Source organism: Vigna unguiculata, chromosome 4 (assembly GCF_004118075.2).
Source record: "Vigna unguiculata cultivar IT97K-499-35 chromosome 4, ASM411807v1, whole genome shotgun sequence".
Taxonomy (NCBI): domain Eukaryota; kingdom Viridiplantae; phylum Streptophyta; class Magnoliopsida; order Fabales; family Fabaceae; genus Vigna; species Vigna unguiculata.
In genome coordinates this window covers 8,130,114-8,153,301 of record NC_040282.1, presented here as the reverse complement: position 1 = coordinate 8,153,301, position 23,188 = coordinate 8,130,114, and the positions used below count along the sequence as shown (strand labels likewise).

The following is a 23,188-nucleotide window of genomic DNA, read 5'->3' as shown; positions in this document are numbered from 1 at the left end:
CTCCTTCCATCATAAAATCAAAGCCAGAAGTAGATTTTCGGTCGTCAGGGCAACCATCAAAACCAGAATCAAAAAAACAAAATCAGACTAACTAATGACCTGAAGTTGATCAGACTTCTTATAGGTCAACATGTGATCCTTGGTTCCCTGCAAATATCTAAAGACCTTTTTAACGGCTTTACAATGACCCAAACCTGGGTCGCTCAAGTATCTCCCTACAATATTAAAGCAAAAGATTTAAAGGGACGAATACAAACTTGAGCATACATTAGACCAACAGCGGAAGCAATTATGGAACTTTTCCCAATTCAACTCTATCATTAACTATCAATTTTAAGTACTTTGAGTTGAGGACATTGAGATTTAGAGAGCTTGTCACCTTTTTTTAACAGGTGCTACACATAAAGAGTAAGAATGCATGTTAAACCTTGAGGATCAATATATCCTCTCTGAGACCATCCAATAATGCCACATGGCCTGTCACGAAAAACTGAATGCCTAGAAAAACAAAGGCATCGCCAAGGTCCATCATATCAAAGTGGCTATTTAACACAAATTTTGTCTCAGTCATAAATTCAACACTTCTACTAATAAGAACAATATCATTAACATATAAGACAACAATGATGAATTGACTCCCACTAGCCTTCAAATGAACTGACCTGATGTATTTTCCTTGAAACAAAAAAATAATGACCACCTGGTCAAATTTCAAATACCATTGTTTATAATCTTGGCTCAACTTATAAATAGACTTATTCAACCTGTAAACCAAAAGCTTTTTGCCTTTTCTAGCAAAGCCACCAGGTTGAACCATATAGACTTCCTCATGGTATATTTCAACACCATCAAGACACACTGTTTTGAGTGTTCCAACAATTTCTTACAAGGAGCTCTTTAGACAGTAGTGGACTCAAGAGTAAGAGCTGGAGGCTCTTCTTCTCTCAACGAAGAGTCCATATCGGTATTTGTCAAATATAAGTCCAAAGATTCTTTCAAGTCCTCAAAAAATTTGTCTTATTCAAAATTTTGACCAAAGTCAATTGCATAGGCAAAGAAGCCAATATCAAAATGACAAAGAAACATCTAATATGCGTGCAATAAAAATTTAATGTTTCTGAATACACACCCAAACATGTGTATAATACCAAATTTCTCATTCACTATGATCCCGCCTAAGGGTCCCGAATCATAATAAATAAGAAATATAATTCAAAAATAAAATACTATGCACAACTTATGTCATAAAAAAAATAAAGAAATCTAATACCGATAGGGTACAAGACAATTGATTAACATAAGATAAAATTCAAAAGTACATTATTTCAAAAAATAAAATAAATTACATTAACAACAACAAACCGCCGATAGGGCATGATTGACATTAATGTAATAATATAAAATTAATTAATGAGATAATTAAATTATCTCATTCACACAAAATTTTATACAACTGTACCCACGATAGGTGAGTTCACAACCATATAAAATTATATCAATCATGCTTAACAAAATATAATAAAATTGTATTATACATGAAAAACCCCTTAAATAAAAATATTTACAAATAAGGGTCAAAAAATTTAATTCAAGTATAAACATGCTACCAGAGAGAACATAACACAAAATTAAATTTTATTTATGAAATAATTAAAATAAATTATTTCATCTACACAAAATTTCATACGACTATATCCACGATAGGTGAAATCACAGTCATATAAAAATATATTACTCATTTAATTTTTAATTTAAAATGGATGCCTTAAAAACGTAATTAAATAAAGCGAATAATTGATCCGCCAATTAAAATAAATAAGCAAAATCATGCAACCATTTAATGAAACATATTTCGTTAATGCACCAGAATATAAACATAAATACTAGGTGCCTTTGCTTTCCCTAATTGAATGCCAATTTAATATGCAAAGAAAAATATAAAAAATAAATTTCAATAGAAAACATTTATAGCATTCAATAAGCACTATTCAATTGCATGATTTGACAATGAAATGAAAAACTTTTCAATTGCCATAATTCCAAATCCAAATTCACATATTTTTTGTACAATGCTCCTTTTGCACTCTTATTCAAATAATACAATTAATTCATGTATTATAACCAGTAATCCACGTATCCAAAACCAATACATGGCACTTTGTTTTCAATTCCCAAACAACACGCATGTATCATTCTAGTGCATCCAAAATATACACGAAACATGAATTTTAATTCCAGTAACAGAATATGTGCATGGGTCATATGGATTGCAAACCACATCGATAATTGCATCGACAGTAAAAAGATTTTCCCAAGACAAAAGCCATTCAAATAAGCAATTAAGAAACTTAAATACCCTAAATCTTAAAATCAAAAGAACATCTATTAATGACCCATAAAGCAATACATTTATATGCAATTCACATAAGTCATCCAATTCAATTGCATCAATTCTAATAAATTAGCTTGCAGCTAATAGTGGCAATTGTAACAAAAATTCAATTAAAACCACATGAACAAGTCCCTTTCTCTCTCTCTTCCGCGAGCCACCATTGACGGCAAAACCCAATGCAAAACCATTAGCACGAGGACAAAAGTCTTTCCAATCACATGTATTCATGCTATGATAAAACCAAATCACAGCTTTCGTAACATCATCCAAAAACAATTTCTTAGTCACCAGAAAACTGAATTAATGCATAAGGTTCAAAGAAAATGAAATCTCTAAAATTCCATAATTAGGATCCTGAAATTGCCACAAATTGGTAACTCAAGATGGATCTACGATGGTTGCACGGTGGCAGCGATTCAGCGATAGCGCCAAAGAAGACGAAGGAGCAGCGCCACCAAAGCAAGAAGAAGGGTGCCTCCGAAACAAACCATCTTGCCGGAACAGCGAACCCAAATCCCAAACTCCGAACGTTCCAACGCTAGCCACCGCGCCACCAGACCCATCGTTCCAAAAAACGAACGAGGACTGACATGACAGAGGCGCTTCGAGTCGCTGTCACAAACGCGACCGTGAGCTCTCCTGCGTTCACACAGTGCCACCACAGGCTAGAGGGGCAAGCTTTTATACCATGATTGCTCCTAACTTATCACCTCTTCCATGTTGATATTAACAAGTCATAGTATACACAATCTAATTGTCAATTTATGTATAACTGGTGTCAGAGATATAATAGTCTCAAGAACCATATTTCTGTCTTTGAAAGATAAAGAAAAGGTTTTCCATCTTCGGAATCGCTATAGCTTTGTTACAGCAAAATCCCCCCGTAAAGTTTGTCTCCAAAGTAAGCAAATGAGGGTATACACTCCCTTAAATTCAAGTAGATAAAGTTCATGATGAACTTCAAAAGAAGATGAAGAGTAACCAAAACAAGGTAAGTATATGGTCTTATGTTCTTATTATGACTTTTAAAGCTGAGAATTATTCAATGTCTTGCATTGAACCTGCCTTCTGCTAACTGTTAGTTATTTGTCTTTTATATACTTAACCATCTAGAGATCATCATTCCCCCCAAAATATTCGGGACTGATTTAACTTTAATCATGTAAGGTACTTGTCCTCATTAATTCTTAGAATACTTTGAATTTGTGACAACTTTACCACTTATTGTCCCCATAGCTGCAATATCATGGGAACTTTTGTCAGCAGAGCATGTAGAGTCAAGGAAAATAATTGCCAAGAAAGTTCTCAAATCAGAAGGAATAGGAGGTACAGAATTTCAACATTCACAGTTATCCTAATCATCCTCACAGTGATTAAAAAGGCCATGTAACTATTGCATGTTTATAGCACAGAGGGTTAGAGAATAGAACTTCAGTATCCATTCTACACTCGATAGGCAATGGAGTTATGGACTACACTTGAGTTTGATATTTTCATATAGCTAAAGACTACACTAAAGGATATACAGGAAAATTGGAAAACTCCAAGCTACTAATACCCATCGAATGCTGCCTCCAGCTATATTCAACGTATTTCACTTGCATTTTTTTCTTACCAAGTTTCATCATTCAGAAAGAACTACATTTGTTTTCAATTAGCCATGTTGCCTAGAAGCATATATATTCAAGTTTTCAGAACTTCATTTATTTCCTTGATAATGTGTGGTGAGACATGTAAGCAGAAAATTATATTCTGTATAGCCCAGCCATTTGAACAACTTTTATCACTGAAATCAATCTAGATTTCAAGGTAAAGGAAATCCTAATTCTTTTATGTTGATATTGTCTTGGGGTCATTATGACTTTCAAGGTTGGATTTTTCACAGTATACATTTGCTACCATGATATTTTTAGTAGGCATCTAGCACATGAAGTGACATGAACAACGATATTTAATGACAACAATGTCAATATCATCTAACAACCAATACCATAAAACCATGTTAAGCAGATACTCCTTTTGATTGTTAAGGCACCAGAAGATAGCACGCAACAAACAACCATGTATCAAACATCAACCAGCCAATATCCAATATTTGAATTCACTCATTGAAATCATAAAGATCCACAATTTCTATAAATAAGAGACAGGGGGCAATAGAAACTCAATGTTCGTCATCTGAAGAAGCAGAAAATACTTGCAGTCTAGCACAGCGAGAGCAATCTAATATAGCATGAACAAACGCAGACATCTGACATGTTAGAATTTATGATGAAACAGCCCAAAAATGTGATTTTGACGAAACAAACATTGAACTTTAAGTTTGAAAGCGTAAAATATGTGTGGATGAGTATAAAAAGTTCATTAATTTTCATAATAATAACTTAAAAATTATAACCAACAATGATTTCCAATTAGTTGATAATAGAAAAATTCAAAGAAGAAACTTTGTACAGGGCTGAAAATTTCATATTAAGTTTCATAACAAAAACAAGTTTTCAAACAAACCTTCTGCACTTACCAATCAACATTTAACAAATTTGCAAAAGCTAACCCATATTCCACAGTTTAGGGTTCTCAACCTACCTTTCCTGTTCTGAAATCTCTCTCATGGATCTCTTGAACTGTATATGAATTAGATCTACTTCGATTTCAGGGTTAGCGAAACAGAGGTAAAGTGAAGATAGCAGAATCCATAGGAAGACAAACATTGAATACGAAACATTAAATATAGAAAAAAAAATAATAATAAAAGAAAAGAAAATAAAGCTGCTTATACTTTGAAAAATGAAAAACATGGATTCCATGGTTGGTTGAAAATTAGGTTGCGAGATGCTTCATGGCGATCGCCATTTTCTTTGTGATTGAAATCGAGAGAAAGCGATAGTTCATATTAAATTTTGTCGTTTATTTATTCACTTTATTCTATACTTATTATTTTAATAATTTAATAATATGTATAAGAAAAGAAATTACTATGGGTTAAATTTGGTTTTACTGCATAAATAAGCGAAAATAAAATTCCTTATTATCTCAATTTTTTATTTTTCAAAATTTAAAAATATTATATATACGAAATATTGTGGTTCATCTCACTGAACCTTCCTCGCACTGTAACCTTGTCACTTAACCTGAAATCGGAGTTCAGTCGAAGAAGACGAAGTTCGGTTGACGTTGGCGAGTGAAATCCGGTGAGAAATTTGTCACTGTGTAGAGGTACGTGCAAGGTTATTAGACTCGAGAGTCTATGTAGACTTGCGAGAGCTTCGTAGACCCGACTCGTAGACCTGATTATGGTTCATTTCTGCATTAATTTCCTAGTTGATGAATTGTGATTTTGTTCTTCTTTTGTTAGATATTTTGAGTTTCTAGCATTTTTCATGATCAAACAAACTTATTTCATGGTATATTAAAAAACAACTTATTGTTAATTTGTTACCTTCTACAATATAATATCATTAAGTTAATATACAAAATAATTTTATATTTATTAAAATTAAAGTGAAATAAAAAAAAAATTAACAAAATCATTATTATAATAGTTTTGTAGAAAACATATAAAAATAATAGTTTTAAAAAATAAATAAATAATTATATTCAAAAGGATAAATTAAAAAAATATATATAGACATAAGATAGAGAATCCTCCTTATGTATAATTATATAAATATTTGTAAGTGTTTGTAACATAGGAAAAATATAATGTTATTGAAAACAAAGAAAGATCATATTCATTAACAAAGAAAGAAGACTAATTTTTATATAACTTTTTAAAAACATATTTTAATTTTAGTACCAATCAAACATTGAAGTTATTATTTCTTTAAAAACCTAAAGAATAACTTAAATTTTAATATTCGAAACTAATTTTTATATAAAAATATAATTATAGTAATAATAAATTTAAATATTATTAAGAATTCAAGTCCAAACTCTAAGATCACACAATAAAAAATGCGTTCAGATGTCCATCATTATCTCTAACAAATTTTTCTCTCACAACAGAAATATTTATTTTGTAAAGAATTAGTTAGAACAAAGTTGAAAAATAATTTGTTTAATAGTCGTAAACAAAAAATCTTTTTTTAGTAGAATTATTGTTTTATTATATATATATATATATATATATATATATATATATATATATATATATATATATATTTTAAATGGTTAATCGAGTACCGGTTTGGTTGATAGCAAATTTTGGGTCACAATCGATGGCCGGAAATGATGTGCAAAAAATGAGACCAGACATCTTTTATTTATTTTATTTGTGGAAAAATAAAAGTAGGAATTGCAAAAAATAAAAATAAAAAAGGGAAAATATGAAGGTGGTTCATTACACACTTTCTCGACTAATCCCTAGCTATTGACACTCTCTATCTCCACTCGCACACTCTGCCGCCTTCTTCTCGCCTGCGATTTTCTCTGCTCCGGCGCCGGAATCCACCGACGATCACTTCGACCGTAGCCTCTGTTTCGTTATCATTCTCCATCTCTCCTTCCCTCTTCCTTCATCTTCTTCATTTTCTTGTCCACCGCACCGCGTGATCTATTATTGGTTGCTGTCTGCATTTTGGTACCGAATCAGAAAATAGGTTTTCATTGTTATTTTCTCAATTCATTCATCTGCCATTTGAATCCCACATTCAGGGTTGTTGAATCCTTTAACTCTCCATATTACAATGGAGCTTTATCAGCGAATCGAAACTCACGATTTGCTCTTTTTTTTTCATTTTTCCTTTCAATATTTACACTCTCACGTTTTCCCTGAGGTATATGCAACTCTTCGTAATCCATTTTTACTCGCACTTGCTTGCTGAACTTGCTATCTTCTTTTTGCATACAATGGCCATTTAGTCGAGACCACTCTATAATGCCAGAGAGAAAAAACCAATCCATTTTTATGGTGGATGAAATGCGCATATAGATGTAGGCCCATACTTTGCCATAGGTTGAACCAAGGTTATTAGAGTCGAGAGTCTATGTAGATTCGTGAGAGCTTCGTAGACCTGACTTGTAGACTCGTACGAATCTACTATACCCCTACTTCATATAAAAAATTATATATAGTATCATACCAATTCATAATTTAATCACCACAATTAATGCAAATAGTAAACAATAGTTCAATAATTATAAAATAACTTAGTTCAAGAAACATGATTATTATATAAATTCAAATTTCAGCAAACACATAAGTTAATATGAATAAAAAAAGAACATAAATAACTTCAACTTTTTGACTCCAATCATCTACTTATATCATCTCCAACATCATCTTCTTCACTAGGATCACAAGAATTTGAATGTCAGTCTCACTTCTGAACATTATAAACCAATCTCAATCAATTAAAAACCAAATAATTTAAATTTTAGAAAACCAAAAATAAATTAAATATAAAACAAAACTACATCTATATTATATATATGTAACAGAACAACAACGAAAGCCAGAGAAAAAAAATGAAATGAAAAAACAAAGAAAGATATATAATTTATATAATATATATATATATAATGATTAGTAAAAGTAAAAAAAAAATGAAATAAAAAAACAAAGAAATATATATTATATACGTATGTCATTACTTCAAAAGAGGGAAAAGAGAAAGAGGGATCAACGATGCCACTGAACCAGCGTCCCGACGGAGCTGCCACGCGAGGCGATCAGAGTTGTTGTGCGAGACGATCGGAGCTGCGACGTGAATGACCGAAGCTGAGATTTCGAAATAGGTCAATGTTTTCAAGTTCTATCTTCTCTTCTTCTTCGATTAGGGTTTTCGAGTTGGGCTTCAATCTCTGTTTTCGCTTGGATTTTCGATTTGGAGCATTGGGGTTTTGGTTTGGGCTTAAAATCCGAAAGCCAACAACATGTTTTTGTGTCATTTCGTCTGGTTCTTCGAATTCGGTGACTCGCTCTCGAACTCGCGAGTCTGGTACGAGTCCACGAGTTTACTCCGAATTCACTACGAGTTTGAAAAAAAATGAGTTTATATACGAGTTAACCCGTGAACACTGTCATGACTCGCAGACTTGTACGGGTGTACCAGTCAACTCGCGAGTTTGATAACCATGGGTACGTGCATCGAACTCTATTTCAGTTCCGAAGAATGTGTTTATATTAAAGAAAGTTGTTGTTCTCCCAATTGCATTCAATTTGAATTTGTCCTTTGTGGGTTGCATCCTTAGGTTCGAAAATCCCTTATTTTAAAAACCCTAGCTCGAGGTCCAATCGCCTCTGCACCCGGTGAGAATTTCTAATGCGTTTATGCAAATGTCGTAAAGTGTTTAGTTTCAGCCTTGTCATTGATTTATGTCTTTTGCTTCTGAGTTGAATATGCTGAAGAATTTGATTATGTTGTTTATGTCTAAAAAGTCAGCTTTTTTTTTCCTTTCTGTGAGTTACGGTGTTGCCTTTCTTTGCCTTAACAAATAGCATTATTTTTCCATTTTGATTCAACTGAATGATTGTTGTTTTTATAATATTTTACTAAGTTTCTCTAGATAATGTATTAAGGAAAATGGCTCGAACAACAACAAGCAGTGTTCCATCTCCTTTCGAGTCAATGATGAGGGGAGTTGCTAGGAGCTCAAGACCTTTGGTTTAGTAGGTTTTGCAACACCTGTGGCAACCATAACACTTATGAGCCGACATGGATGATGTTTCCAGGAACAGATCTGTTTGCCAGAATACCATTTCATGCAGCTCATACTATATTGGAAACAGGTTTTTGGCCACCCTATATATATATATATACATATATATATATATATATATATATATATATATATCTATATATATATATATATATACATGTATATATATATATATATATATATATATATATATATATACATGTATATATATATATATATATATATATATATATATATATATATATATATATATATATACATGTATATATATATATATATATATATATATATATATATATATATATATATATATATATATATACATGTATATATATATATATACATATGTATATATATATATATATATATATATATTTATATATATATTAATTACAAGTGTCACTCTCTAGAAATATGTAAATAGTGAAAGATTATAATTAACACAAAGTTAAACATTTCATCTCATAGAAGATACCATGTCATAAAACATAAGAATTAGTTGTGAATCATATTGTAAAAGTAATGTTTTTGTTAGATTAAAAGTTATATATGATTCATGTTAAAAGTAGTTTGAAATTACAAAAATATCACCGCACCATTATATGTTTCAGTTCCTGGACAACCAGGACATATAAGACAAATTAAAAATCAAAATCTGCATTAGTGAAGATTTATAAATTGTAAAATTAGTGTTGGCTTAAGTGTGACATAAATTTAAATAATTATTAAAAATAGATTTTATTAGCATAGGCTAAATCAACATTAACAAATAAATATTAAATAATTTAGACTAATATTAACTAAATTCACACTAACTTAAATAAATATAAACTAACTTCATCATATTTAATTCTATTAACTTTTTTTATTCTAGTTACAATATAGAACCAGCCCGACTAACATTATTTGTGATATTTATAGTTGATTCACTGACTCTAACTTTTTCTTTTTGATTTAAGCAATAAAATAAAATCAGTTAACTTGATGCAAAGTTTACATAATAAAAATAACTAAATTTTGTAATGACTTAACATTTTTTAATCCGTTGAAATTAAATTTAAAGTATTTATTTTTATTGACTTAATCAACTATTAACATCTCACTTTAGAATCTCATTTTAGGGTAAAAAGTGTTTATTTAAACCTAGTTTATTATTTTCTTGTAATATTAACGATACTAAAAAATAATTTGAATATTTTCTTTTACTTTTCATATTAATTAAAATCATGTAACACGTAAATCCATAATAAAAATTAATATATTAAAATCAAATTATATATGTTTAATAATATTTTTTTTTGCTATCAATAAATTTATCATTTAAGTCTGTCTTGGCTTTTACATTTACTGAACTTCTGTTAGGCGACATCATATAAACATTATCACTTAAATTTCATCAAAACTCGTTTTAAACAACTTCCTCAAAATCAAATTTAAGGATCTAACATGTGCTCGCGGAAGGAAAAACACATTTTCGCTTAATCTTTCATGATAAGCACGTTTTCATTTTCAAATAAAAGTCTCCTTTTAGATTAATATAAAGAGATTTCCAATAAATATTAAAGATATGAAAATGAAAAAAAAAAACGAACCCAAAAATTAAGACTCGCATTTTATAAGCTAATTAAAGTCATTTATGATAAAAATAAGAGTTAAATATGTAACTTTAAGTGAATTTTAGAATTAGTCCATTTCGAAATTTTGGACAAATTTAGTCCTTCATCTTTCGAAATACGTGGATTTAGTCGTTTTAATCAAATTTGTTAAATTTATTTGATGTTTCGTACGTATTTCAAAATTATATTTGAGTTGTTTATACTGTTTGACACATTTTTGCTTTAATGTTAAGTTAAATACTATTATGAAACACGCTTGAAATGTTAAATAAACTTTATAAAATAAGTCCAGTTACAAAATAAGCTTACCAAGATGGAGGTATAAGGTTGTCTTAATTGTAAGAGTTCGAAAGAATATGAATATGAAAAATGTTATGTATTCAACTCTTTCCACTGACATTTGAAAAATATATAATTGGTTTGAAGGATTTAAAAAAAGGATCTGACAGAAATTATGAATCCAACTTCTCTCATTGACAAAATATTAACAAGTAACATTTAGTGATATAAAAGAAAACTTGTCAAAGTAATTTTTATTACATAAAGTATTATTAGTAGGATGTTATTTCTAAAATATATATATTTTTTCAGTTTTCTTAAAACATGAAAAGTCTCGAATCAACTAGAAATATCATAAAAGATTTAGGATTAACAATAGTATCAAAATTATCTAAAAAATATTTTAACAATATTTATTTATTAGACCTATATCATGACATCCGTTTTCAAATATCAAATTATTATTATAATATTCTAGTCTTACATTTTTGAAAAGTATAAATTTTGTAAGAATCATTAAAAAATGTAGAGAGGTAGCCCACGTGATAATTTCAGAAATTCCAGCAGAATTTGGTTCGCATGGCTGCTTTTTGGGCCATACAAGGTCCCAACATTTGACTCACTCTTTCTTTCTTTCTTTCTTCCCTTAATAATAATGTGGAACCATCATCACCACAAAAACTCCATTTAATGTCTGCAATTCTTTCACTCTCTCTCTCTCTCTCACACACACTCACCTCTTTCAACACTCACATTTTTTCATCTATTCAATCCTCAAGCTTGCAAAATGCTATATATAATCAAAACCCAGTAATGAGTAGAAGAACAGTACAGTTTTCATATGAAGAATTTGGTGTAGCTATAGGTTGTTGCATGGTCAGTGAGTGCAGTGAGTAGTGTGAGAGAATAATACATTTTGGTGCATGCATGTTTTGTCTACATAAGTACATTTAATTCCAATATTCACATCATATCATTTTGTTTCTTGCTGGCTGAAGTTATATATAGATATATAGATATAGGTTATGGATCTGTTTCTGCAATGCTGCAATGCTGCATGAGCTTGTGTTATGTCAAACTGACTATAGTACTGAAGAGAGATGTGTGACTTTGTTTTTGTACAAAATCAAGTGCACACAGAATTTCTGCATGCTGCATAGATCAGTGTAATGGAAACTAAACCCTCCAAGGAGGAAAATCCCAAGTCAACCAAAAACCCAAACTCATTGGAATGTGTGCATATGCAGAGATCAATAATTAACTACAGCTTTAGGTAGAGAATGTTTTAATTTGCTTCAAGATGATTGCATTCTTAGTGTATATAATCATGCATCAGTAAAGTACTTCATATATTTTAAGAAATTGTTGAAATTCAAAGTTTATATATTTTTGTGGGGATATTAATTAAAAGGGGCAAAAAAGAGTTTGGTAAGAAAGTCATTTAGTGATTTTGCAAAGGAGTAGGTTGATTTAATGGTGATTTTGAAAATACATATCAGTGGTTGCAGTAAGATTGTAAGATAAAGAAGAAAAAGGCTTTATGTTTCGCAGTATAGTCTATAAATAAAGCTGTTGATATTTAAGAAGTGAAGTAAGATCTGATTTATGCACTGACACCTTTTTCCATTTTTGTTTTTTGCTCCTCTTAGGTAGAATTAAATGGCATGCTAATCTTTGCTTAATCAGAAGTTAACAACACGACCACAGGGACTTAATCAGAAACCTCAGTGGGTGGAAGAATTTGAAAAAATAAAAATAAAAAAGTGATTGGGTTCATTAGGAGGAGAATCACATGGGTTGAAACTTTTAATGTAAAAAACATGGTGCCATTTTACACTGAAATAATGAAACAGATGCAGTTGCACTTATTCTAAAGAGTCCCTTTCAAATGTTCAAAAACGAAATAAAGGGGTGCGTTTGGAAAAGCAAGAAAGCGAAAATTCAATTAAGCAATCACAAAATCCACCTAGCCATATATATATATCACAATTAATCATCATCTGGGAGCCACTCATCAGACGGACCAAACTCAAAAATCAGATTGTGGGTCCGAAAATTTATTCTCACCCTCTTCTTCACTTCACTAACCCCATCTCACCAACAACAACATTATTAGATCTCACGAAAAGAAAAAAAAAACATTAATTTAGATGGCATATGTTATAAATATACTGCTTCTGATTTTTCTAGGTTCTGCTCTTGTTCAGTTCAAAATCGGGTTAATCAGTTTTTGTTTTATTGCTTTGTCTACTTCTCACATTGCTAATTAATTACTGCTCCCACCATCACCACCATGCTCCTTCTTCCTCTAACTTATCTGCCACAAAAGCAGGGTAATATTGCATTGCACTGCACCGCAAAATAAAAATATCAATATATATTTCTCCGTACGTTTTTGCATGTTCATTCCGTTCAACTAAAAAATAAAAATTAAAAATTCTTGCTTTTTTCATTTCATAACTAGATTGGCCTGCCCACAAGCTTGAACTTGAATGTAAAACCATTTTATGGTGAGTTTCTGGATTTGTTGTATATGGGGTAAAATTGAATTGAAGCAAAATAAAAACTTGACCTTTATGAATTTTTGTGGCGAAGGATAACATTGAAGTTCATTGGGTGAATGATATTGTAGTAAAGTTTTGTTTATACCTTTTGAAAAAAAGTGAAAAAGATGGAATTTGATTGGATTGTGATGGTAATTTTTCCATTGAAGTTGTAACATATATCACAGTACAGATCACCCACCAATTACCCACTGTCTGCAGAAGCCGCCTCATAAACTGAGTTTCCCTCAAACTCTCACACACTCTCACACCAATAGAGAGAGAGAGAAGAGTAGTAACTTTTCTTGGCATAGAGAGAAAGAGAAAGAGAAAGAGAAAGAGAGAGAGATGGAGAAAGGGGACAAAAGGGTTCAGCTTTTTGAGGGTGAAAGTGAGATCTTTTAAGCGCACATCCATTTAGCAAAGAGGCAGAGTCTTAAACCACCAAGTGTGAAAAGAGAGAGAGAGAGAAAGAAAAACACACAGAGAAACACAAGGAAGAAAAAAAGAAAGAAAGAAAAGAAAAAAAGACTTAATGTGCACGCCATTTATGGTGAGAAAGAAAGATAGAGAGAAGAAAATGAAGTTCCAAAGCTAACAACAACACAACCTCTCCAAATTAGGGCTTTTATTCTCTCACTCTTTCACTTCACTTCACTCTCCAAACTCGCACAGGTAACACTTGTTCATAAACCCTTCCTTAAAAAAACAAAACCCATGTTTTTATTTTCCTTATTTTTCTCGAATCTCTTCTTTCCTTCTTCTTGTTCCTACCGGCTTATTTTATTATCGCTTTTTTCGTGTTTGCAGTGTTTGAGACATGTTGGACTACGAATGGGGAAACCGTCTTCAATAATGCTAACCGGAAACGAGGAGACCGCCGCCGGGGCTTCCGACCAGACGCACCGTCAAATCTTCGACCACTACGCGTCGCACTCGCTCATCCCCGACCACTTTCTGCACGCGCCAACTCACTCCGCCGTCACCACCGCCGCGGCCGCCACCGTCGAGTTCACCAACCACCACCACCACTTCAACCCGCAGTCGCACCACCACCAAGTCAACAACCACCACCACCACCACCCGTTCTTCGACCCACGCGCCTTCCACGGCACGTCCTCCGCCTCCTACCCCCACCCCCTTCCATGCTCTCGCTTGACCCGCTGCCCCACGTCAACGCCGCCAACTGCGGCCCTGGGCCCGGCCCCGGCCCGGGCGGACTCCTCCTCGTTCCCAAGTCCGAGGACGTGGGCCGGCCCATGGACTTTGTCGGCTCACGAATTGGCCTGAATCTCGGTGGCCGGACGTATTTCTCCTCCTCCGAGGACGATTTCGTGAGCCGTCTCTACCGTCGGTCCCGGCCGGCGGAATCCGGTTCGGCGGCTTCCTCCAACTCCCCGCGCTGCCAGGCCGAGGGATGCAATGCTGATCTGTCTCAGGCCAAGCACTACCACCGCCGCCACAAGGTGTGCGAGTTCCACTCCAAAGCCGCCACCGTCATCGCCGCCGGGTTGACTCAGCGATTCTGCCAGCAATGCAGCAGGTTGTGGTGGTGGCGCTTGTCTCTTCCCTCACCGTCGGAAAATTAACATCAATCATTGATATTGAGTTCGCCTCTCCCAGGGGCACTTCCGTCTTTTCGCTACCCCTCGCGTAGCAATTTTATTTCACTTTGCAACACAACACACCGAACCAACCACGGCTTTAACTTAGTTCAAATTAAATTTTCATTATTTAATCGGGAGCCTCACGAAATGACGAAAACATCCCTCGTTTTCGTTCCTATTTTTTTTTTGAATCCCAACATAGAAATTAAAATTAAAATCTGGGTGGGTCTTAGAAAAATTACGTTGCTTGGTTTCTTAGAAACTAATAAAAATGTGTGAAACATAGAATGGTGATGTTTCTCCATGGATGTAGGGGTGAGGTGGAAAAGACGGAATTGCCCTTGGGAGAGTGTTGATAATGATTGAGTTTGCCGTACGTTAAAAAAAAACCATATTCTTGATGCATCTTCATAGTGATTATAATTTGGATACACACATGCATACATATATTTAAAAAGCACATTATAATTAGTTATATAATTATGTCATGCTTCTTCACACGTTCCATCTGAATATTTAAAAAAAAATAAATCGATAAAAAATTAAATAAAATTATATTAAAATAAAACATCACATACTAATTAGATCATATTCGTTAACAAAGAAAGAAGTCTACTCTAGTCTCATATTTTTTAATTTTAGTACCAATCAAACATTGAAGTTATTATTTCTTTAAAAAAACTTAAAGAATAACTTAAATTTTAATATTCAAAATTACTTTTTATATAAAAATATAATTATATTAATAATAAATTTAAATATTAAATAAGGGAAAAAGGTTGATTTAAATCCACCTCTAAAATTTCTATTACACTTTGTGAATCATTATTCTGAAATCTTGAATCGTGTAGAACTATCAAAGCTCTAGCTCCAATCATATGTCTAGCTAGGGATCTGACTCCAATGGTAATCAATCCCATGTGAACATATCTTCCTTGTTGATTTTGTAATTGTCTACCTGTTTGTGGAGATATTAAAGTAATTATCTCATAGGTGTTGTCAGGGAGATGAAAATCAGATCATATTCATTAACAAAAGAAAGAAATCTACTGTAGTCTCATATTTTTTAATTTTAGTACCAATCAAACATTGAAGTTATTATTTCTTTAAAAAACCTAAAGAATAACTTAAATTTTAATATTCGAAATTAATTTTTATATAAAAATATAATTATAGTAATAATAAATTTAAATATTAAGAATTCAAGTCCAAATATAAGATCACACAATAAAAAATGCGTTCAGATGTCCATCATTATCTCTAACAAATTTTTCTCTCACAACAGAAATATTTATTTTGTAAAGAATTAGTTAGAACAAAGTTGAAAAATAATTTGTTTCATAGTCGTAAATAAAAAATCTTTTTTTAGTAGAATTCTTGTTTTATTATATATATATATATATATATATATATATATATATATATATATATATATTTTAAATGGTTAATCGAGTACCAGTTTGGTTGATAGCAAATTTTGGGTCACAATCGATGGCCGGAAACGATGTGCAAAAAATGAGACCAAACATCTTTTATTTATTTTATTTGTGAAAAAATAGAAGTAAGGAACTGCAAAAAATAAAAATAAAAAAGGGAAAATATGAAGGTGGTTCATTACACACTTTCTCGACTAATCCCTAGTTATTGACACTCTCTATCTCCACTCGCACACTCTGCCGCCTTCTTCTCGCCGGCGATTTTCTCTGCTCCGGCGCCGGAATCCACCGACGATCAATTCAACTGTAGCCTCTGGTTCGTTCTCATTCTCCATCTCTCCTTCCCTCTTCCTTCATCTTCTTCATTTTCTTGTCCACCGCACCGCGTGATCTATTATTGGTTGTTGTCTGCATTTTGGTACCGAATCAGAAAATAGGTTTTCATTGTTATTTTCTCAATTCATTCATCTGCCATTTGAATCCCACATTCAGGGTTGTTGAATCCTTTAACTCTCCATATTACAATGGAGCTTTATCAGCGAATCGAAACTCACGATTTGCTTTTTTTTTTCATTTTTCCTTTCAATATTTACACTCTCACGTTTTCCCTGAGGTATATGCAACTCTTTGTAATCCATTTTTACTCGCACTTGCTTGCTGAACTTGCTCTCTTCTTTTTGCATACAATGGCCGTTCAGTCGAGACCACTCTATAATGCCAGAGAGAAAAAACCAATCCATTTTTATGGTGGATGAAATGCGCATATAGATGTAGGCCCATAATTTGCCATAGGTTGAACCAAGGTTATTAGAGTCGAGAGTCTATGTAGACTCGTGAGAGCTTCGTAGACCTGACTTGTAGACTCGTACGAATCTACTATACCCCTACTTCATATAAAAAATTATATATAGTATCATACCAATTCAGAATTTAATCACCACAATTAATGCAAATAGTAAACAATAGTTCAATAATTATAAAATAACTTAGTTCAAGAAACATGATTATTATATAAGTTCAAATTTCAGCAAACACATAAGTTAATATGAATAAAAAAAACATAAATAACTTCAACTTTTTGACTCCAATCATCTACTTATATCATCTCCAACATCATCTTCTTCATTAGGATCACAAGAATTTGAATGTCAGTCTCACTTCCGAACATTATAAACCAGTCTCAATCAATTAAAAATCAAATAATTTAATTTTTAGAAAACCAAAAATAAATTAAATAAAAAACAAAACTACATATATATTATATATATGTAACAGAACAACAACAAAAGCCAGAGAAAAAAAATGAAATGAAAAAGAAAGATATAATATATATATATATAATGATTAGTAAAAGTGAAAAAAATGAAATAAGAAAACAAAGAAATATATATTATATATGTATGTCATTACTTCAAAAGAGGGAAAAGAGAAAGAGGGATCAACGACGCCACTGAACCAGTGTCCCGACGGAGCTGCCATGCGAGGCGATCAGAGTTGCCGTGCAAGACGATCGGAGCTGCGACGTGAATGACCGAAGCTGAGATTTCGAAATAGGTCAATGTTTTCAAGTTCTATCTTCTCTTCTTCTTCGATTAGGGTTTTCGAGTTGGGCTTCAATATCTGTTTTCGCTTGGATTTTCGATTTGGAGCATTGGGGTTTTGGTTTGGGCTTAAAATCCGAAAGCCAACAACATGTTTTTGTGTCATTTCGTCTCGTTCTTCGAATTCGGTGACTCGCTCTCGAACTCGCGAGTCTGGTACGAGTCCACGAGTTTACTCCGAGTTTACTACGAGTTTGAAAAAAAACGAGTTTATATATGAGTTAACCCGTGAACACTGTCATGACTCGCAGACTTGTACGGGTGTACGAGTCAACCCGCGAGTTTGATAACCATGGGTACGTGCATCGAACTCTATTTCAGTTTCGAAGAATGTGTTTATATTAAAGAAAGTTGTTGTTCTCTCAATTGCATTCAATTTGAATTTGTCCTTTGTGGGTTGCATCCTTAGGTTCGAAAATCCCTTATTTTAAAAACCCTATCTCGAGGTCCAATCGCCTCTGCACCCGATGAGATAGCGGACTACATGGTAAGGTGACGTTTGTGCCTAACCTCTTATTTGTTCTCTACAGGAACAATTATCATTAATTATTTGTTTTAAGTGATTTTTAAACATTTGACCCTATTTTTTATTTGACCATTTTTAAATTTAATCATTTTTTAAAATTAAAATAGTGATAAAAAAGTTACCTACAAAAATAATAAAAATTATCCATAATAAATTACAAATAAAAATTACCTATAATAAAAAGGTGAAGACACATGTTATGTGTTTATATTAAAGAAAGTTGTTGTTCTCCCAATTGCATTCAATTTGAATTTGTCCTTTGTGGGTTGCATCATTAGGTTTGAAAATCCCTTATTTTAAAAACCTAGCTCGAGCTCCAATCGCCTCTGCACCCGGTAAGACTTTCTAATGCGTTTATGCAAATGTCGTAAAGTGTTTAGTTTCAACCTTGTCATTGATTTATGTGTTTTGCTTCTGAGTTGAATATGTTGAAGAAATTTGATTATGCTATTCGTGTCTAAAAGGTCAGCTTTTTATCCTTTCTGTGAGTTACGATGTTGCCTTTCTTTGCTTTAACAGATAGCATTATTTTTCCATTTTGATTCAACTGCATGATTGTTGTTTTGATGATATTTTACTCAAGTTTCTCTAGATAATGTTTTCTTAAATCTTTCAGGAGTTTCTTTTCTTCAAATATGGATGAGAGTATGAAACAGTTCCAAAAAAAATTAACAGAACTGGAAGTGGAAGCTGAGCACCATCTTTTAGCCCGACAACAAGTAATTCAAATTTATGAATTGAAGTTGATTATGTTTTTTCAAAGACTTATAAACAAAGTAAGTAATAAAATTCATTAAAAAGGAGTAAACTCTAGCTTCTATTGCTACATTGAGGACAAGAATTTGGTCTTAATGAGAAAGTAGATGGTAAAGTTCATAATTATATTTGTTTCTGCTGTAACTTTTTCCTTGGTTTGTATGAAGTATGTATGTCAAAATCTATTGTTGTATTCAAATATTGTCTTGGGAACATGATAAGGATGAATTTGAGACACTTTACTCACATCTAATGTATTCTTCTTTTACTTTCCTTAATGATGTCTTCTTCCAAGGTTTTTACACAAATTTATGGTGAAAACATCCTACTCGTTTCATAAATGAATAAGTATAATAAGAGTCTGGTACAGAGTTCCTCGAATTTCAATCATATATCCTCAAGATGAAATAGTTCTGTAGCATATTAATCATGGAAAACTACATATTAGCATCTTGAGATCTGTGTCTTGTACAACTTTGTCTCTTGACTTCAAAAGGCATGTTTAGATTCTCAAGGTTCTCAAAATTCAGAAACTTCTTATGTCAATTTTTCTGTTAAAATTTGACAAACTCCGTCATGTGATTAACACGTGACTGGCATGTCACCTTGATGTGTTTAATCATGTGCAACTTAACCATATATAACTTTAGAATGGTTTATTTCTTCTAAGTTGCACATGATTAAAACATTTGTTAATCATGATCTACTTTTAAAAAGGGTGTATAAGTTTCATCAATAAGTGTGAGTGTAAAACTATTAATATTGATTAATAGGGTTATAATTTTTAACCATGATGGAGACATAAAAACTAAGCACTAGAAGTACTGGAATCAGAAGAACTATAGGCAAAACTATAAAGGAAAATTTAAAGGTCAATTCATTTGTCTATATTACTGTAGAACACAACAATGTTTGATCTATAAGTTACAAACGTAGCTTTTGAAAAACTATGGTATAGTAGCTATTTTTTCCGAGAAAAGCTTTTAGCTAAGCACACCCACAAGTGACAAAAACTATATTTAACCTTGACCCATCTACCAAAGTTGTTGGGCAACTGACTCTACTAAATTATGAAACCTTAGTTTTATCTGTTGTAATTGTTCTTTGATTAGATGTCTTTGGTGTTACATTTCTTTTTTCCCTAGTATCATTGGTATATTGTCCATTCTACTATCCACTATCTTACCCTCTGCTGCAATAAGTTAAAACAGAACTCAATTTGCACACCAAAAGCTACGAAGAGCAACTAAAGTGCCAAATGATTTATGTCAGTCAGTTTGGATTCACAAAGTAACTAATTACTTGATCCCAATGTTATTTCCCTATTACTATGTACAGAAATCACTTTAATACCATAGTGCCAATGAAGTTTTTTTTTTGTTTACTATGCCTATAAAAGCTTCCTTTTAATAGCTTTTCTATCAAACCTGCTATGCAATTCTCCCTTTTGGTAAAATACAGCTGGTTGAGAATGATAGATTGAGAAATGGGAATAGAGAAGCACTTATTGCATTAAGGAAAAGGGCTCGGACAACAATGAGCAGTGTTCCATCTCCTTTCGAGTCAATGATGAGGGGAGTTGTTGGGAGCTCAAGACCTTTGGTTCAGGAGGTTTGCAACACCTGTGGCAACCATAACACTTCTGAGCCGACATGGATAATGTTTCCAGGAACACATCTGTTTGCCAGAATACCGTTTCATGCAGCTCATACTATATTGGAAACAGGTTTTTGGCCACCCTATTGTCTAAGCATTTGAAAAATACTAAAAGAAAGTCATAAAATTTCTCTAAATGTTCACCCACATTGGTTATCTTCAGTCATTGTAATTGCAATCGCTGCAACAGTGAAAAGAATGTAATTTTACCTAAATGTGGCTTTTTTCTACTGCGCTGTTGCGGTTTCAAAATGCTAATGCCACTTAAAAGAATTATTCTTTGTGTAGAACTATATCTGAATTGTTGACATGGGACTTTATGATTATTTTTTATATTAATTTATGTTTAATTGTGTAATACAAAATCTTTACTTATATAAGCAAATGACATGACACCAACATTACAGCTTATAGGTTGTGTTGAGACTGACTATCTCCATTCATGTTCTTTTATTGATCGTTGCTATTATAATTGTCCAAACTTTTAACTATAGCTTTAAGTGAAGTCCTTTTATCGAAAAACTTATTTCCAATAAAAATTGCTTGTTATACTCTTTTACTGACCATGTAATTATTTACAGATCAAGCGAAGCTTGACTTTGAGTCAAAGAAACTACAGAGCATTATGAAGGAAAAAGCTTACCTTCTATCAGAGTCAGGTGTTCTTGCAGACAAGATAAGCCCTGGAGTGCTCAAAACGCTTATAACCTTAAATGACAAGAGAAAGTAAGATGCCTTGACCTGCTATGAGAAAAAGCTTGTCGTTGCATTCTTAACTAGGTGGAAAATGTCAGTGTTTTCTAGGAGAATCTTTCTTGGAGCATTTAGGTTAGGTCAGTTATCTAGTCTGTTAGTACTACACTCAATCCTAGAAATGGAATTGTTGTTGCTTGTCTGCCTTAACTTATTTTGATGAAACAATAACTTATTTTAACAAACTCTCTTGAGATAGATTTTTTTTTACGCTTTAAAAAATAATTTATACCAAACATGGACCTGATTCTTAATTTGTTATGTGGACCTTGCATTTTCCCTAGCCAGATGTGGGGTCTTTATCATCTAATGGCATTAAACCAACCTCTTCTCCAACCTTGTAACCAAGTCATGAATGAATTTAGAACCAATGAAGAAGAATGATGTTTGTGCTCAGTTTAATATCATGTAATTATTACTTGTTGCGTACAAAATTATGAGTTGTGGTAGCTTGGGGTGGGGATTAAACAGGAATTGGATCAGACAGATTTTGGTTAGTTTATCATAATATGGCAAATTAAAAGTTTGATTTTTTTTTTGTTAGTTTCTAATGGTGCTTCAAATAAGATTGTCACTGAAGTTGGATATTTGTGGGAAAAGTGTTAAATTGAGCTTGAACCATTGACTTTGGTCAAGTTAGAGAATCTAGCATTCGACAACCATGTGGTTTCCACGTTCCCATTTTGTTGTGGTCCCTATTGGAGGAAGATCTTTATATTGAGTGGAATGATTGCATTAGAAAATGAACACATGTTTCACCAAGAAAGATTTTGTTTTACAGTTTGGAAAGGATTGCAATATGAACAAAGGGATTGTGATCTTACAAAGTGTTTCCAGAAAAGATAGGAGAAATTAAAGTGTTGGGATAATTCCAACACTTCATGGAAGGTGTTGTCACCAATCAAACAATTGAAGTTTTAGCATGCTACTCACTTTTCCTATTACTTATTTTTAGGTGAGGTGGTCCAAACCTCTATCTTTAGGGTTAAAGATATGTGGGAACTAAAGTAGTTTGGTGGGAAGAACAAGGCAATAGTTTTAGGGAATGAGTAATGATGTTATGTAACATTTTCCTGCTTCTCTCACTGCTCTTCCTATTACTTTGTTGCATAGGAAAAAAATTAAATGAACAAGAAATGTAATTAATCTCTTAAAGTTAAAAATGTATTTAAGAGGATAATGTAAGATTTAGAATTATTGTAAGATGTAATGTTTGTGGAACTCAAGTATTCATGTAGCTATTAAGATTTGTGTTTCAAATTTCTTGAATACTAAAAAAATGTAGTATATCTAATCAACGAATTGTCTTTCTTGAAAACATTTTTTTCTTCTTTTTTGTTTAATAAGTGGAGGGGTATTCATG

At 32.4% G+C, this 23,188-nt stretch overlaps 1 protein-coding gene and 1 pseudogene across 1 annotated transcript; both read left to right on the top strand.

The window, feature by feature from the left end:
- Positions 1-14,310: 14,310 nt before the first annotated feature.
- LOC114181575 lies at positions 14,311-15,228 on the top strand (annotated as a pseudogene).
- Positions 15,229-19,279: 4,051 nt separating this feature from the next.
- Positions 19,280-21,802, top strand: LOC114181860. Its single transcript, XM_028068473.1, has 3 exons — positions 19,280-19,379; positions 20,878-21,142; positions 21,654-21,802. Exons 1-3 carry the CDS (start codon positions 19,296-19,298, stop codon positions 21,800-21,802), a joined length of 498 nt encoding a protein of 165 aa, XP_027924274.1. The 5' UTR covers positions 19,280-19,295.
- Positions 21,803-23,188: the final 1,386 nt, after the last annotated feature.